General features: G+C 42.1%; 1 protein-coding gene across 3 annotated transcripts in view; it reads right to left on the minus strand.

Moving 5' to 3' along the window:
- SLC16A12 (solute carrier family 16 member 12) overlaps positions 1-17,809 on the minus strand; it is a 33,638-nt gene that overhangs the window by 10,071 nt on the left and 5,758 nt on the right. For all 3 annotated transcript variants that reach the window (XM_035330708.1, XM_035330709.1, XM_035330707.1), the window contains exon 2: positions 71-266. In XM_035330708.1, the coding sequence (XP_035186599.1) occupies positions 71-252 (182 nt within the window). In that variant the 5' untranslated portion in view covers positions 253-266. The remainder of the gene's footprint in view (positions 1-70; positions 267-17,809) is intronic.

Raw genomic sequence — 17,809 nt, forward strand, 5'->3', positions numbered from 1 at the left:
TATTTCTGAGGGGAAAAAAGAAAGGGGTAATGCCACAGCCGGCCGGAGAGACAAGCAGCAGCCCCTTTACCTCGTCACGGCCCTGGTACAGATGGTGACCAGGAAGCAGCCGGCAACGATCATCCAGCCCCAGCCGCCATCAGGTGGGCTGCTGCGCGGGGCCATGGCGCGGTGCGGCGACGCTCCTCTTCCCCGCCTCAGGGCCAGGGGCTGCCTCCTGACACCGCTGCTCGCTCGGGCAGCGCGGCCCATGGGCTGCTCGCCATCTGCAGAAGGAGAAGAAAATCAGGTAGAGAGGGGTCAGGGTATGGAGTTGTGAAACCACACTGCCTGGCTAGGAAGCGCAGCTTTGGTATATAAAGGTGAGGTTTTCCTTTCACAGTGTATTGAAGTGTGTGAGAAGCAAGACCGCGTCATCAGAATTTGTCCCCATGTCTGGTACCTCTTACCTCAGGGTAAATTTCCTCAGCAGTTGCCTCCTACCACAACAGGCTTTTCCCCATGGCTGTCCCAGTACGTACAGCCAGCTCACTGGTGCCCGCCACTGCAGCTCAGTTACGTTCAGTGGGGCTCCACCAGCACACACTAGTCCCTGGCCTGGGCTTCATTTTAAACTGCAGCCTCCGTTCAAAGCAGCTATACTTCCCGCTACACAGTTTAGTGCAAAATTCACTTTTGAGGAAATACAATGTGGAATTCATATAAAAAGAATTCACCTTTGTATGAGAAGTGAATATTCCTTGTAAAAATCAGAGTAGACCAGAGCTCTCTGACCCAAACCAGAAAGGTTACCCAGAGCTGGCCCTAAATATCACCACAGGTGAGCCTTTGAGAAGTACTCACAAGCTGCCTTCCCCTGAAATATCAGAAGGTGCACTGCAAAAAGCTTACAGAATTACTGGAAAAAAAAACTGTACACACATTGCCAAACTTAGAAGTGAACAAACTGGGAGAAAACAGAAATGCCAAAAAAAGCAAGCAAACAAACAAACAAAACATTAAAAAAACCCACAGCTGAGCTTCATTTCTTCTAGGCTATAAATGATACCCTGAAACAATGTTGTCCAGGAGGATCACTGGAGCCTTTTTAAAAAGGTTTGGTAGTCTTCTGATTTAAAAAGAGTAAGAAGCATTATCCTAACCTACGTGCTTGGCTTGCAAAGCTGATTGTACAAGGCATAATCAAGAGTTATAGGCTAACTTAAGTCAGTCTGCAAATGTTTAGAGCAGAAAAAATATGTGCAATTTTCAAAGGCAGAAGTCCAAAAGCCAATGTCTATGCTGCAGTATGAGGCACCTGAACCATTTGTAGCCTCACAATGATGTGTGTGCTTGTCAACACTTTTGAGCCGTGATTTAAGGTAGGTATATTTGAAACAGTATCCCTGAAAAATATCAGTGGTTAAATAAAATAAAAACAACACAAAAGATACCAAAAATATATGAAATTACCATCCAGTCCCATAAGCAGAAGAGACTACCATGAAATGTAGCCAGATCTTTGTGTATTCCTCAAGTACCATTTACTTGTGCCTGTGCGCTCCTCAGACTGTAAGCTCTCACTTCACTTGAGGCTAAAAATCTTGTATACAACTAGGAAAGAAAAAGGACTGTCCTATTTTCTCTTTGTATAATAGGCTTTGCTAATATTTATTTACAAGTAAATATTTGTATAAAGCTTTTAATGATTCAGAGACCAAAGCTATGTCAACTATAAGCATTAGAACATGCACTAATGCAGTTTTTATTATACTCTTCTCCTCTATTATTCCAAACATCTGTTTCATTGTAAGTTAAATAGTGCAATAAAGTTTTTGCAAAGTCTGTATTCTCTGTGTTTATACGGAGTCTAGCACAATAGGGATCTTCGTTGCATCCTGAAGTACTATCCCTATATAACATGCACTAATGAATTAGAAGAGAGCTCACTTATGATAAAAAGAAAATCTCTAATGACCGGTTTTACTCGTCACTTCCATGGCTCTGGAAAGATACACATTGCTCCACTCTGATCATATAAGTGCTTCACTCTTTATAGAAAGAATAGGTCACATCTCAAATGGGACATCTGACATAGGCACAGTTTGGATCACGTAGCAATGGTCACAGCAGCTCAGAAAGATCAAACAAAGTCACAGCTGCAACTATCAGAGCTTTTGTAAGCAGCTCCAAACCTGGTATCTCATGCATGCTCCTAAGTGACTGTAAAGGGTCCCAGCTGGACGCAGTCTTTACAAGTTAATTCCCATAGCTGATAAGAATAAAACACATAAAGCAAAGGAGATCCAAATGAGTTTAAGATTTCAAACTATACCTTCAAGGTGTTCAATTGCTAGGACTCTGGTATGTAAAAGATCATTGAAAGTTTCAGAGTGGAGACAGGACAGTTTTCCTTTTCTGACACAACTTTCCAACGTGTAGCCAAATTTGCTTACAAGCTTACATGGCTTTCTAAGCAGCTTTTGCAGATGCCCACGTGTCCAGAGGACATCACTGGCCTCCTCACAAGCCCTGTGGCTTTTTCCTTGAAGTGTAAAGTCCATTTTTTGACTTCACCTATTTGCTTCAAGACAAACAAACAACGCTATATGGACCAGTGCATACCCACACCCTTCTTCCCCATTATGTTCTGAAACAAAATCTGACACAAACAAAACTTGCTCTGCCTTGAGGAAGCACATGGACAAATAGAGGAGTAAAGGTAAACCAGATGGGCTCATGCAGGAAGATAAGAAAGTATGTGTGTAGGCAAGGAAGTATAGCATTATTCACAAAATTTATGTTAAAAGTCCATTAGAGAAGCTGAAAAAGCATCAGAAGTTACAGGATTCCAGGCGCATGATACAGAGGACACATCCATGGACTTGCTACTTGATGCCCACGTTCTGTATTTGCCTTCCAGCATGCACGACAGATTTGTTAGCAGACCATACATCTTAAGTGCTGAATCCATCCCTATGATACAATTTTGCAGGGTGTACTTTACTTTTGGAGTGAGCTGACTTGAACTAATGACTAGTTCTTGATTTTTTAACTAATAGGGTCAATTCTGCATCCCTGTCTGCATAGCTCCAAGCAGCAACTGTCTGACGGTGAAGGCTGTCTCATTACACGATTCTTCATTCTGGATCAGTAAATGACCAGGGCATAAAAAAACAGTACAATTTGATGCAAACAACAACCACAGCCCTGTCTCCCTGTCTATGCAGATGGAAAACAAAATTCAACACTTCCATAGGTATCTGCTTCTAACCTAGCCGCAAGAAAAGCGGATATCCAATCTAGCATGCAGCCAGAGTGTCACAGATAGATTATACCCTGGTTTGGCAACGAAGCCTCCCATTGCAACATTACCCTGACAAATTCATTTGAACAAGCACAGCAAGTACCAAGCAGCAACCACACTTTGCATCCAACACTAGGGGCCTCAAAGATGGATTTATTACAGGTTTAATATGTTACGTTCAAGTGCCTGGGTTATGGAATAGCCCATGACAATCCATGACAGCTGCCTGAATTAATAGTGCACTGATGAAGTGCCAGTGATTTTGCTTGAAGTTTTGCTGGCAATCACAAGTAATGCAGTTTGGTGGAGTTTGCAATAAGCACATGATACACCACAGAGGGACCCTATTCAATGCAGATGTACCTCTGCAGCACTTTCGTAGAGTCTTGGCAAGGCAGGGATTCTTATTTTGGATCTGAGCAACATATTTTGCTGCCCCTCCTGGAAGGATGAAAATTGTATTTCAAATTCTGGTTATTAAGGGTGGAAGAGGAAGTTCCAGAAATGTCAGATGAGATAACAATAACCCCGATTTATTACGTATGTTGTAACAAAGTAGAAATATACACACAGTCTTTCAGAGGATTCAACAGTCTCCAAATGGAAAGCCCTAGCTATTTTTAATGCACATACAGCAAAAGCTGGGTGCTTGGTCCTCAGCCTAGGTCCCTGACCCAACTTCCCAAGCAAGCTTCGATAGGGTCTGAGACCCCAGGTAACAAGTGTGCTAAAAGCAAAAATGCTAAGAATTTGATGACATATCAGGCTAAGCAAATATTGATTAGGTATTTAGTTACATGATCACTTGCTGTTATTTTCAGAGATCCCTGCCTGCTAACGCACACACACATGAACATCAAACACTTAATGAGGCTACCGGCAGCTGAAAACAATGCCATTATGCAAACACAACAACAGGCCATCCAACCTTCCCACAGCAGGACCTGTGCAAACAGTCTCCTTGACTTCACGCTCCCTTCAGGGAGTATTGTGCCTGCCATAGCCACCGAACTAATAGGTAAGCTGTTGAGTTAAATAATCACCTGCTTTCTCACTGTGCGTGCCTAATAAGCACTTAGTATAGCACCCTAACAGATTTATGCTGAGATTAGAAAACTTCACTGGCTTACACCCTGACACTGTTTTCTAAGTTTCCATACCATGGACAGTACAGATTGCAGACTGCACATACTTTATCTGGGGAACCGTGTCCTCCTCCCTTCCCAGCCCTACCTTAGTTCACTCTCGTGTTGTATCCTTCCTCAAGCTTTCTGGTGCAGCATAAGACCCAAATTATCTATCTGTTCAACCTTTAGCACTGTAAGGCCTGATCCCCACTTGCAGTCCTGGCTGCTGCTGTAACACACTTCATCCACACATAAAGCTCCTGCTGCTTGCTCTAGCTGAAGACAGCAGGGTTGAAAGAAAAGCTCATGAAAGAGCTCTACTTGCACCCTTTGTCAGGCAATGCTCAGTCGAGCACTACATAAATGTGCTTTGCCATGGGTTCACAGAAGGCAGCAGCGGGGTGAAGGGGGCAACCAATTCTGCTGATACCTAAGGAACTCTCAGTTACCCTGGCAGCTCACAGAGCAGTGACTGCTTCTGACATTAACGCGTTAGGCTCTGACGTGGGAGGAGAATTAACCTATCCCTTACTTCAGCAGCTGTTTTTGAGAACCCTGCGAAGAAAGCAACTGCTCCTGAGAGCATCTCCCCTACCGTGCCTGCTCAGCCAGCAGCAGAAAGGAGTGGGCGAAGCTACTGAGAAAGTACCGGGTTAATCCTGCACCTCGCCACGTGGTGCCTCCTGCAAGGGAAAGCAGCGCAGAAATCCACGGCAGCCTAGCAACTGCCCTGCGCACAGCCCGCTGCTGCTGACCTCCTAAACGTGGGAGCAGGCAGCAAAGCCCTCACTGCCCCCTCCGCACACCGCTCCTGCCACTGCAAAGACCTTTTTTAAACAAACTTGCTGAATAATGGTGTTGCTACAGCACGAAACAAAGGCGATGTGAGCAAGGAAGCATCGCTGCTCCAAGGAGCACCAGGTGCATTCGTGCTCGTCTGCTTGGGGTCAAGCTGCGTGACTTGCAGCACTGATGTACCTGGGCATCGCCGTCACCTCAAGAATCACCACCTAACCTGCTGTGCAGCCTGGAGGCTCTCTGAAAATGCTTTGTTTTGAGCAGGCAACTAATTCAGATGAAAACGTAGGCATGCTGGCCGAGTGCCCACAGCAGGAGCACGCAGCCCCTGTGCCCAGCCTGGGCTCTCACCCCCTCTGCTTTCTGCTCCTCCGCACCAGCCTGGCTACACAAAGTTCAAACAGCTGCACGTTAAGATGACTTTGCAATTCCTTTCAGAACTGCATGAAAGGATTTTGTGTAGTTTATCCCAAAGGAGTTGGCTCAAATCTAAGTACCAGCATAAATAAGCATGGGATTCAACAAATTCTTACCTGTTTGGCACCATAGAAATGTGCATAACACAAGGGTTTTCTTTCTGGATCAATGTAAAATTGAAATGCAGAGATATACATACTCTGTACGTGCCATTCACTACCTTCACAGCAAGGATGGTTGAGCTGGGCCTGAGAAACTTGTGCCAGTCTGCGTATGAATGCCAGGACACGCTCCCAGAGCAGATTTATTCACACAAAGGAATTTAAACTCTGTTTTCTTGTGAACAGCAATGTACACAGCTTTCAAAGTCACTTGGAGAACATTCGTGCAGAATAATTTTATGAAGAACAAGTATAAAGCGGCCTAGGTACAGCTGGAGAAAATCCATTAATGCTTAGACTGAAAGGTAATGGAACTGTGGATGCTTGCTACATTTACCCTATTCACCGAGCTCCAGGACAGTTTTAATATTTTCCTACATTCACCCTATTTACATAGCTGTCTAGGATAGTTTTACTGTATTTCTTATTTATCCTTAAGATTGTACCAAGCATTAATTATTTGTAGGCTTTTGCTACGTTTATATATGTTAACCTCTTGCTTTAGTTTTCTTATTTTCTGTGCTGTTTTCTCATTTTCTGTGCCATTTTCTCCAACTGCTGCACCTTAATAAAAAAAAAAAGAGAAGAAAAGAAAAGAACTACAACTGAAGAACAGAAAGGGCACAGAAGGAGCAACACAGGATGGGAGAGGGGGAAAAAAAGAAAAATGTTAAAGAACGGAGAGAAACATTGCCACAGAGCATGTACAATGGACCACGAGATGTGTAAGGTTAAATATCTGCTGAGGTCAGACCCCCCCCTTCCCCACTGAACAACGCTGTCCGTCCTTCTGTCCCCCAGCACAGGCTTGCCAGCCCCTTGCCTCACTTCCTACACGTCACCACACACAGCGGAGCACATTCAAAGGGGACACAGTATTTGATAGGAGCACCGAAGATGCTGACAGCTGCACAAGTGTCAACTGCATAGTGTAGGAAAAGGCACTTTTTCAGCCTCCTTTTGCCTTCCCCCCCCCCCCCAGCAGCTGCATGCCATGGTAGGCACTTCAGTCAGCAGTGTGGCAGCCAGCTAAACTCCACGTTGTTCTTAAATACAGGGGAAGTAAACACTCTTTAATTCTGTACAGCTCTTAGGATTCAAAGGTTATTTCTAATCTAGTATTTTTTTCCAATAAAGAGCTGTCCCATTCTGCACCCTGGGTCAGCTATTTAACTGGAAAAGAACAGCTTGTTTTGACTTCAGCTGAGGCTATTTATCAAGAATTGCACGATTATGACTTTGACTTGTTTCAAAATGACCCGAGAGGTCCCTTCCAATCCCATGTTCCTAAATAAAAATAACTCCATTGAGCATCTCAAGGCTGCTGATCTATAGCCTCAGCTTTCTTCTCTGCTTAAAGGTGGCTCTGTCCAATCTTCAGATAAAGCCACAGTGAATGCTTTCCTGGTAGGACTGGTAGACTGCTCCACTGAAATCATCTTGGGGGAAGACAGAAATTTTGATGATTATGGGTATTTATAAAAACTAGGCAAACATTCAGCTTCCCAATAAATCTTCATAACTTCAGTACCTCCCCAGCAGTGCTACAAATGGTTACCACTCTCCCGAAAGTTCATTTAGGGAATTATACCAGAAACAAAGTAAACAAATAATAAAATAAATTAAGAACAAGAACAACACCCAACGACCTGACTTCTTTTAATTGATGCCACCACATTAAGGCAAGAGGCTTACTATGCAGATTGCAGTAAGTGCTTCACTCTTTTTCTAGAGACCTACCTACAATGTACCAGAATCAATCTGGATACTCTACTCTGCACATCTTTAACACCTTTTCTTTTTTTTTTTTTTTTTTTGGGGGGGGGGGGGGGGAAGGGGTAGGGAAGTTCCCTATGATATTAATTAAGAACAACATTAATAACATACTTGTATTCTGGAAGTACTTTAAGTTTTCTAATCAGGAAGCAAGTGTCACGGTGCTAGGCATCATACAAACATCTACTAGAACTTGCCCGCCATCCAAAACGTATCAGTATAGAGAAGACGGATCGTGTGAGAGTGATGCTTATTAGCTCCCATCACTCGGGATGCTGATCAGCAGACAGAGCTCATTTGCTTGAGTTTCTGCATACAGGGGAGGCAGATTGCTACTGAAGAGGACAGACTGGTCAAAGCCCAGGTGTGGGCACAGGAAAAACAACAAGGAAAGCAAAGGGATACCGAAAAGCTGGTAGAGGAGGGAGACGTCAGAGAGGGGCACAGATGAGTATGGTGGTGCAAAAAAGGGGCAGAAGTTGAGAAAACTCATCAGCACACACCTGTAGCAAGGCTGTGGTCATGCATGTTCCAGACAACACGTACTTCCTTGCTGAAAGAAGAGCTCTACTAATGCTAACTGACAGCCAACAGCTCCACTGCTGGGGGGGAACGTTGCCGTCACTGTCTCCATTTTAACATCCTTCTCTTCCCTTCCTGCAAATAAGTGAGAATAGACAAAATTTGTTACAAAAAATATCAGGAAGCCTTTTGGGTAGGAAAGGATGAGTCCCTACTGCACAACAACTGCAGTTGCACAGAACTTCTGCAACAAACTCATGGAAGTTTTGGTGTTGAGAAGCTGCTGAGGACACATGGGGAGCATAGGATAGCGGCAGAATTCTCTAATGCTAATCATTCCCCTATGCTTACCTCATATTTATTTCCTATAATTATTTTTAACACATGGTGGGTAGGTAATGGTTGTGGAAGGTTTTTGTTTGTTTTCACAATTACCTACACATTTATTGATTTATAATTATGTGGCATTTATCTCCTCCTTTTAAGATTGTTAAGGTGTCATTAAAGGTGACTAATTATTTTATTTAACTTTCTTGTTTACAGTTAAATTTTTAAGTATGTGATACTCCAACCACTTTCAGTCATCCCTATCAGAAATGCTCTTCTCTGGATCAGGCACTTAATAAAATATTATATCTTTGAATAAACATTAAGATAGTTGTTTGGAAATGCTGAAAAGGCTTTTTATTCAAAGTGGCCTTCAGCTGACATTTTTCCCATATCTGGTATATTATTTTTTCCACCTTCAGGAAAATCTTGTCCTGAGAAAGGACACCGCTGCAGAGCTGCCACCAACATGTGGGAACAGGACATTTTTTTCCCCAGATTGTTGCAGTCAGTTTGAGGAAATCATTGCTCTCACCTTCTTTTAGTGATGCTGCACACTGGATTCTGTACTTGTGTGAGAGGGATCCAAAAATCCTCTTTGAATTAGCTGGAGATGGCCTGCTAAAGGAGGGAGGTACCAAACTAATGCTCTTCAGATCCCTCTGGAGAAAACTAGCAGTTTCTGGAGAAACACCCAGCAGTGCCCAGGCACGAGACAGAGAACAAGGCTTCCTGCACACACCTGGAGGGGAAGCACCAAGGCCACCCAGCGTAGGTCCCTGGTGGGGGTGTCACAGCCTGGGAAGGTGCTGGCAAATGCTCAGCTTGGGAAAGCTGCAGCCCAGCACTCAAGCACTCCTTGGCAGAGAGGCAGCCAGAAAAGCAGAAATGCCCTCACCTAGAAATCTTGGTGATAAACTTACAGAAAATGTATTCTGAACTCTTTCACAGTTGTTGTCCTTTCATCCTTTGTGTTTATGGAAGGGCCTTATTCAAGCTGTGAAAAACTAATTTGGTTTGTAATGCCCTTGAGGTTCATGTCTGGGTTTTAGTGAGATGAGGAGCTGTACTTAAATACCTTTCTGTCCTGTTGTTTTAGTGCTCAGAGCCTGAGTAGCTTTTTTTTTTTTTTTTTTTTAATAAAAAAGACAATAACTCCCACAAAAAAAAAAATAGTCCGCACTGTTAATTTGCAAGATGTCAGTCTTACAGAATTTCTTTCTAATAGAAAGGCAGAGAACATTTTAGAAACCCAATCCTGCACCTACAGAACGAGCTATCCAGAAGATTGCCTCTATTTATCTGATGTTCTAGGGCTGCTATTAATGTCAATTTGTTTTCTTTTCCTCAATACGCAAGACTTGTTTGCAAAAACTAATCAGGCATGAAAAGGCAAGGCAGGCTATTTCCTTTCATTCACACAAGCTTCTGTTTCAAAAGAAACCTATTAGGGTAGTTAATGCCATATGTGCTCTTCTACTGGACAATACACACCGTATGACACCAGAAACTGTCACCATGACCATTATTTTTCTTGGAAGGCTTACAGCTGAAACCATGAGCCTTGTAAAACTAACACTTTTAATCCCAAAGCCCCTGGTTTTTATTTTTTAATAATAATACTGTGTAATTACTGCATATACTATGGTATGTTACTATAATTCCCAGCAGTAATGGAAGAAAATATCTAATATGGGATATATATATTATATATATGGTATATATGGATATATACTTTAATGGGCTGTTTCAAATCAGCATTAAATCACCTAAATGCAACTGAGAGCAGTACCATGCACAATGTACACACACACTGTATATCATGCAGGGGGGTTGAATCTCGATGATCTTTGAGGTCCCTTCCAACACAAGCCACTCTGTGGTTCTATGAATATGAACATGAGGAAGTATGTGAAAGAGTTAAATGTACACATTTCAAAATACACAGCCAGGCAACGCACATCGAGTTTTATTCTAAGGACTTCTAAGATCCTGAAGTGATGGCTTTTCAAAGCATCAGAGTCAGGCCTGGGCTTCACCTCACAGAAACATTTTTCTGCTTAACTTCACATTTGGGGCAATTTACAGCCAATGGTATGAAGATAGAAAAATAATTTGTGTACAGATATTGGTATAATAAATCTTTTACATGAGTGGCTTTAATGAGGCCTCAGGAACAAAGCAGGACAAACAACGAGGATCCCATCTGAGAAGGCCCATTTGAGTCTGGAGTTGTGTCTGGGTGTGACGGTGGAAGTCTTGAGCCTTCTCAGTCTGACTGATAGACCACAAATCACACGAGACATACATTGGTCTGACAAGCACAATTTCAATGATCTTGTTCCCACACCAGACTGCTGTAGAGTAACCACTTGGTCTCCTAGCTCATGAAAGAAAACATGAGCAACGCTGCAGGAAACCTCTGTGCATGAACAAACCGCACATCAGATCAGGCAAAATTTGCTTACTTTTCCTTGCTCTTGAAGGAAATTACAATAGCAGGAACACCGTCTGGGAGAAGCGATGGGCAACAATACCTTAGCTGAAAGATCAGCTGTGACTGGCAGATTGGTGCTCTGAAACGTGGGGCTCCTCAGCCAACATGTCTCGTTAGAAAGGGTTGGAAACACCACCAGTGTCATCTTTTAAAGCTAGCCGCAGAATAAGAGCAGAGAATAATGAGAGCACCTACACTAACATATGGGATGGGTAAGTCATCGAATAGTAAATTTTCCATATCCAGCATGCACAATTTTGATTCATGTAACAGCTGACATTTTTGGCTATAACTTCACTTGCAGCAAGCTAGTTAGTGCTGAGAAACAAACACAAGTTAAATCTCGATTGTAAACGCATGGGAAGTAAAACAAACACACACAGATGCTACGGGAAACAGCAGCAGAGACAACAATTTACAATCCTTTAACTCAGAGATGATACGATGTCTACAACAGTCGACAGAGAGTACAGAAAAACTTTAAGTGTCACATTTTGAATGAGAAAAAAGCAAAACAATCATCATTTATTAATAACACCGTATGAATTTTCACATGAAAAGTAATGAGAACAGTGACATGAACGCTCACATCTTGGCCAATCTTTCTGGAAAAACGTGTGTTTTATTTGCTTAAAAATTCCCTCTGTAACATTAGAATTTTTCTCCTTCAGTCATATGTGTTATCAGCATCTGATGCCATATAAGCATAAATATTTACTCTGGAGACTTTCCCCATTTTAATAGCAGGCAAAACATTTCATGCATAGATCAGTTCAGTTGAGAGCAATTATAAATAATTTTTCTAAGATTATCTGGAAACCCTAGGCTTCTTAACCAGTCTAAGGGTAGCCAGAGCCCTATCTGCCACGAGGATAAAATCACAGCACATGCTCTACACCTTTTAAAAAAAGGTAGGAAATTTCAGAAAATGACAACACAGCAGCTACTAAGCTGGGAAGGAAACATCAAATACTACAGTGAAAGACAGGGAAATGAATCGAGGTCAAGAGGAAAAAAAATATCAAAAAAGACACTGTTTGCTATACAAAAAAAAAAAAAGGTGTTATCTCTGACCAGGAAGAACATATTTAGCTACAGGCACATCATGAAAACATGCATCTACTCACAAGTAACAGTTTGTCTTAGTGAAATCACACACTGGAAGTTAACAAACAACTGACACATCTTGAGCAGATCAGCACATTCTTCATGCTCTGTCTTCCATTCAGCCTCACCAAGCTGTACTTCAACTAGATCCAAAAGCTTATTTTAGCTCTTAGGAAATCTTTATAGCTTCAAGAAAAGTGCCTCTGCCGAGCGCATATTGGTGCAGCTGCTCAATTACCTCATTTTCAGGAACAAGCAGCAAGAACTTTCCATGCTACTTAAGGGTGTAATTCTGCTAATTATTATTGCAGCCCAAATCTGCAGTTTCCCAGTGTTAAGGGACATCTCTCTTCATATAGAATGTGGGCTTTTTGTTTTATTTTGGTAAGCAAAACATGAAAAAATTCCTGCCTCATTATACATGTTTTACCTTTGCTCTGTAGCTTTTAAAACAGCTGGAAATCTGATTTATATTTTCATTTTTCTCTGATGTTCCTGTACAGCTCCTCAGCTTGCATCCTCTCAGCTCCATACATACACCAAACTGGCAGCAAGCAGAGTATTTGAGTAATTTTTCTTACAAACACACCTATGTTCACATTTAAGGAACTTATGTGTTAACTGGAGAAAATGCTTAAAAAAAAAAAAAAATAGCCAACCACACAAAGCAAGGGTTTGGCTTAACTCATAAATAGAAACCAAGGACGAGGTAAGTGAGAGGCAGCTCTGAAACAAAGAACCCAAGGGTGCCTCTGGCACAAAAACCAACCTGTAAACAGGGAGGAATGGAACATTAGAAAAGAAAAGAAGGTTGAGTTACATTAGGAGGAATGAGACAGTACACAGAGAAACAGGAAACCAGTTTCCCCAGATCATACCTTGTTTTTCTTTGCTCTTCAACGGCTACGCTGAAAAGGCACACGTAACTACAACAGAGGAAAACAGAGCATATGGAGCAGCAAGACAAGACATTGGGGAGTTATCTCGTTATGTGTTAGAGAGTGATGATAAGAGGGCCCATAAATGGCAAAACTTTAAAGGACTTGAAAAGGGAAAAGAGAGAGAGAAAGCCTGATGCTATCTAATAAACAAACTAGAAGTGTATCTAAGAACCAGTCACAAAAGAATTGATAAAAAAGCTCCATGTCCTCTTCCTGTTAAACCCAGTCCTCCCAGTCAGAGCCGCAGAGCATTTACAACCACAGCTCAGCCTGCCAGAGATCCCATAAAACACCCGATCGCTCCTATCAGCAACTCGCAAATGGAAACATTTCAGAAGGGAACTATGCAGGCTCTGCTGCGTAACGTGGCCCCATAGACCAACTGCAGGCCATATATCACAGCACCCTGAACTGCTGCTCAGAAACCACCGCAACAGAAAGTTTACAAAACCAAACATCTGGCTAAAAAAAAAAAAAATCAAGAAAATATACTAAATGTAAGTATGGGTTTCCAAGCTGGTACTGTTCTACAGGAGTCAGGAGAAAAGTAATATAATTATAATAATCCTGGATCCTCTCTCATCTTCTGACATTACTGGTCAAGGAGCCGTGACGAAGACGTGCATTTGTTAGCTGTTCAGATGGGACTGTCACGAGTGTACTGTTTGGTCAAAGTCTCACCACATATGTGACAACTCAGGAACCAAAAGGCAAGAGATTTTAAAGGAGGACTCAACAGATATCCTCTTATCCTTTTATTCCAATGAAATTTGTAATTGTTCTTTAACTAGATCCCATTATTGATAATCCTTTCAGTGGGATCAGTTTCACTTTAAACAGCCTATTATACAGGATGACATAAGAAACAAAAATAGCTCAAGAATGCTCAGATAATAAAATAATGTCCAAAAAAATGTTTTATCTTGATACACAGAGGATGATATTAAATTCTTTAAAAGCTTAAAGTCTATTCCAGGTGAAATGAAAAGTGATTTTTTTCTTTTTTTCAATAAACTTCTATTTACAATGGAAATTTACCCTATCTAAGGGATAAACTATTAGAGAATTTTAATAATTTAATGCTCAATCTTCTGAGTTACCTGAAAGGGCAACCTGGGGTATCTCAAAGAACAGTTGTTACAGGGAACTCTCGGTTTAAGATCATTGATAGCAAAATAATGAAAGGATAACCTTGAACTCATGTCAGAAATGGTAAATGAACATTAAAGGAAAATTCAGTTAATATCTTAGCTCAGTTGAGAGAAGTTTTCTTTTCCAGTTAGGCAACACCTGTATACGGAAACACTTCGTTATCATCTTCTGCCTATGAACCTACTTTCTGAGCAAAGCTCTTTTCAGCTTGCACGCTCACATCCTGCACTGTTGGATCATTCTTCCTCTTGCACATGCATTTGTTAGGTTGTATTAGATAAACTTGAAATGACTATAACTTCAAATTCAACTGAAGACTTCTTTTTTTTAATCAGTCCTCAAGTGCCAGCTGATTTCATTTTCCTCCTTCACAAGCACCCTAAAACACTCCACTTGTTTTTACATGTTTTTCTGTCACCACCTGCACACCCTCTTGATTTCATTTTTCCCCCACCCAGTTTTTAGTTAGCGCCTCAGTACAAGCTGCATAGTCCTCTACTGTCAGGAGGCATTTGTACATAGACAACTTCATTTACTCGTTACATTCTCTAGGAACAATAAAATTAACATCACCTAATTTTCAAGGAGTTTGGCAAATGAGTAGCTCCAGGTACAACCTTTACACAAGTGTTTCCCAAAATTTACTTCCTCATCTAGCTACAGAACAGCCAAGTTTCCCAATAAGAGTCCTCTGCAGTTATGCCTGAGATACCCATGCAAGAGCTCTTGTGTGAAAGATTTTATTATCCCACCTTTTCTGGCAAAAAAAAACCAAAAACAACAAAACAAAACAAAACAAAAACAAACAAAAAAACAGAGTTTGGAAACTCTGACATGCCATTTTAATATCGGCCATGCGTGGGCTGTTTCTATGTAGTACGCGCCACAAGCAAAAGGCTTCATTATATTGTGTGGGTTTCGGCTCCCAGAAGATTAATCTCAGCTCCATTAGCTTCATTAAGAATAAACTAGCTGTGTGGGATATTTCTGTTTATTCTCTTCAACTTGCTGCTCCATCAGGCTAAATGAAATTGACATCGATAGAATGAACCACAAACAAGAAAAAGGTGAAACGCTGGCCTCCTGACTAGTAGAGCACAGTGGGTCAGGTACGGGAGGATTTACAGCACATCCTCAATTAGCGGTTCTCTCTTGCATCGCCTTGCTGTGCTGTCCCACACACTCTTCATGCAGGTGCCTAAGCAAACAGAAATGGTAGCTGTTCAACACTTGGGCCCTGTGCTGTGCAGCATCAAAATAAAGAATGGGGCACAGCAATACAGAGCTTGCTTCTTGGCTGGGCTGCACACGGATGTCCCTCCTGCAAAAGCTCACTGCTCTGCCAATTTACGTGGCAGTTATGTGTCAATTTGCAAAAATGAAAAGCAAGCTTACCAAAACAATTGTTCTCCAATTACAGCCCATTTTGACTGTTGAGATTTTTACATGTTTAGGGTGGAAGCCTGGCCCTTTCGGCACGTAACAACACAAACTGCGTATTTCTGCAGTGAGCTTGAGGGCCCTTTGTGATGGCGCATTCAGCACATACTTCGTCCAGGGGCAATTTCTCTGCTATGATCATGTGCTATTGTGTGGCTGCTACATTTCCCAAATACTTCGTGTTTAATGTGACCTAAACATCAGATGCACGGAGAAACAGCCTGAATCATTTTAGATGAGGAAACAAAATACTAATTCCGTACTCAACAATGAAAACTGCCTTTTTTCAAGAAGTCCTAGATGTTACTGGAACACAACACCGATACATCTCAAGTAGAGAAATTACCTGGTCATGGTGTTCTCAGTCCCTTCACAAGGGGAAGCGCTGCTGGCTTCAGGGGGCTAACCCAGCTCAGCCGATTTCCGTGCTGATATTCAGTCTACCCACAGGAACACTTTTTCCAGTCTCTTCCAAAAAACAGAAGCACTTTTGCTCATCAGCTTTGCTACTTCTGACATCATTCTATAGCTGCACCAAGGAGCATTCAGACTAATTAAAGAAATGCCATTTCAGAACTTTAGTAAAGACGGAAAAAGGGAATCAGCAGACAGAGGATACTTCGTAAAGAAATTTCCCAAATGCCTATTGCCTTCATCCAGGAAAAGCATTCTTGGTTTGGTTTGTTAGATTAAGCAGATCAGATAGAGCAACTTTAAAGTTTTTTCTTTGTTGTTGTTGTTTTTAAAGTCTAATTTAAAGGGAGACTTGCATGAAAGCTGGGTGCCCAACAGGTACAGCTAATAGGGAGAGAATTCTCCAGTACCACGTTGCAGCACAGGACATGGCACAAGACATGATCATGGTGAAAAGAGATGGGCAGCAGTCTGTTATCCAGACTGACAGGGTCTCATCTGGAAAACTGCAATTCACAAAACACGAACAAACAAAAAAAATCTCTCTAAAAAAATGAAAAGCTGCTTCTAATGAGGAGTGTAACGAGATCGGCACACTCAAATGGGAATGTCACTTCCAATCAATTCCCTGAGCACCACTCAAAACGTTAGGTTACAAATTCAAAAGTTAAACCCTGTAATGAAAAATACAACTTCTGCACTGCCACCCAGTTCAGTACTGCAATGCATTTTAAAACCAAGAATGGATATTTATTGAACACTGACACTGAGCCACACCCGCAGAGACAAGGCTGAGCGTGATGTCGCTACCTAGTCCAGCAAATTACAGCCTAAATCACAGAGACTGGCTGCAGCATTTCAGGCTGAATATGGGAGCCTCCAAAGAAGAGGAACAAGCACAGAGATGTTACACTTCCATGTACCCAGGTGCCTTGGGGAAAGCATATGGGTAACGCCCAGGATTTCATGCGGGATCACACAGCCCATAGCAGTATCATCCAACTGGGACAGCATTGAGAGGGGCTGGGGTAGGGATCACAGACAAACAGTGCACAGCCCTGTCCCATCAGCTTCTGAACTGTGTACCAACCAGCAGGTTACCTGAACAAGTTCCAAACACCCCTCTTGAGGGGGATTGATGTTGTCAGCCATGAATACTTGGGGATTTAAGCCCCAAAACTGACAGGAGCAGGAGGTATTTGCCTACATCGACAGACTACATTAAGAAGCTTTGCGTGGTCTTCAAGAATCTCTCAAAGCCAAACAAGTTCAAGATGTGAGTACAATGAACATGCTAAGACAAGACTTACTAAATACCATAACAGCACCCAAAAATGCAGGAGGGACACATTATTTAGGAAACTCAACAGCACCACAGACTCCAAGAAACCCCCAGAGAGGCGAGGGAAAGATCCCACTTCCCTCATTTGCATTTCACATCTGGGAAATTTGAGTCATCACGTCCACATTGGTATAAATCCAGAAACTGCAGGAAGGAAGGAAGGAAGCTTTGAACTGGGGGGGAGGGAGAGTGAAAGAGAGGGGACTGTTTCCATTCTGAACAAAGAGAGAGCAAAGTCAGCACTGTCCTGCTGAGGACTGTGGGTGAGGACTCAGATTCCCAACTTCAAAACTACTTACAGGTCCTATGCAGAGGAGAGGATGCAAGAGTTAGGTAGTTAGCTGGAACATCTCCAATTTTGTACCCCAAACCTGCCCCAAGGATTCTATGAAACAGATGAGAAACACCTCTCATTGTTGAAAGACAACATTTTCTTCTTCTATTTGTCTCCCAACTGGAGCTTTGCTTCCAACTTTTTAATCAAGAATTTAAATTTCTTTTA

The sequence above is a fragment of the Oxyura jamaicensis genome, chromosome 6 (assembly GCF_011077185.1).
Source record: "Oxyura jamaicensis isolate SHBP4307 breed ruddy duck chromosome 6, BPBGC_Ojam_1.0, whole genome shotgun sequence".
NCBI classification, from domain to species: domain Eukaryota; kingdom Metazoa; phylum Chordata; class Aves; order Anseriformes; family Anatidae; genus Oxyura; species Oxyura jamaicensis.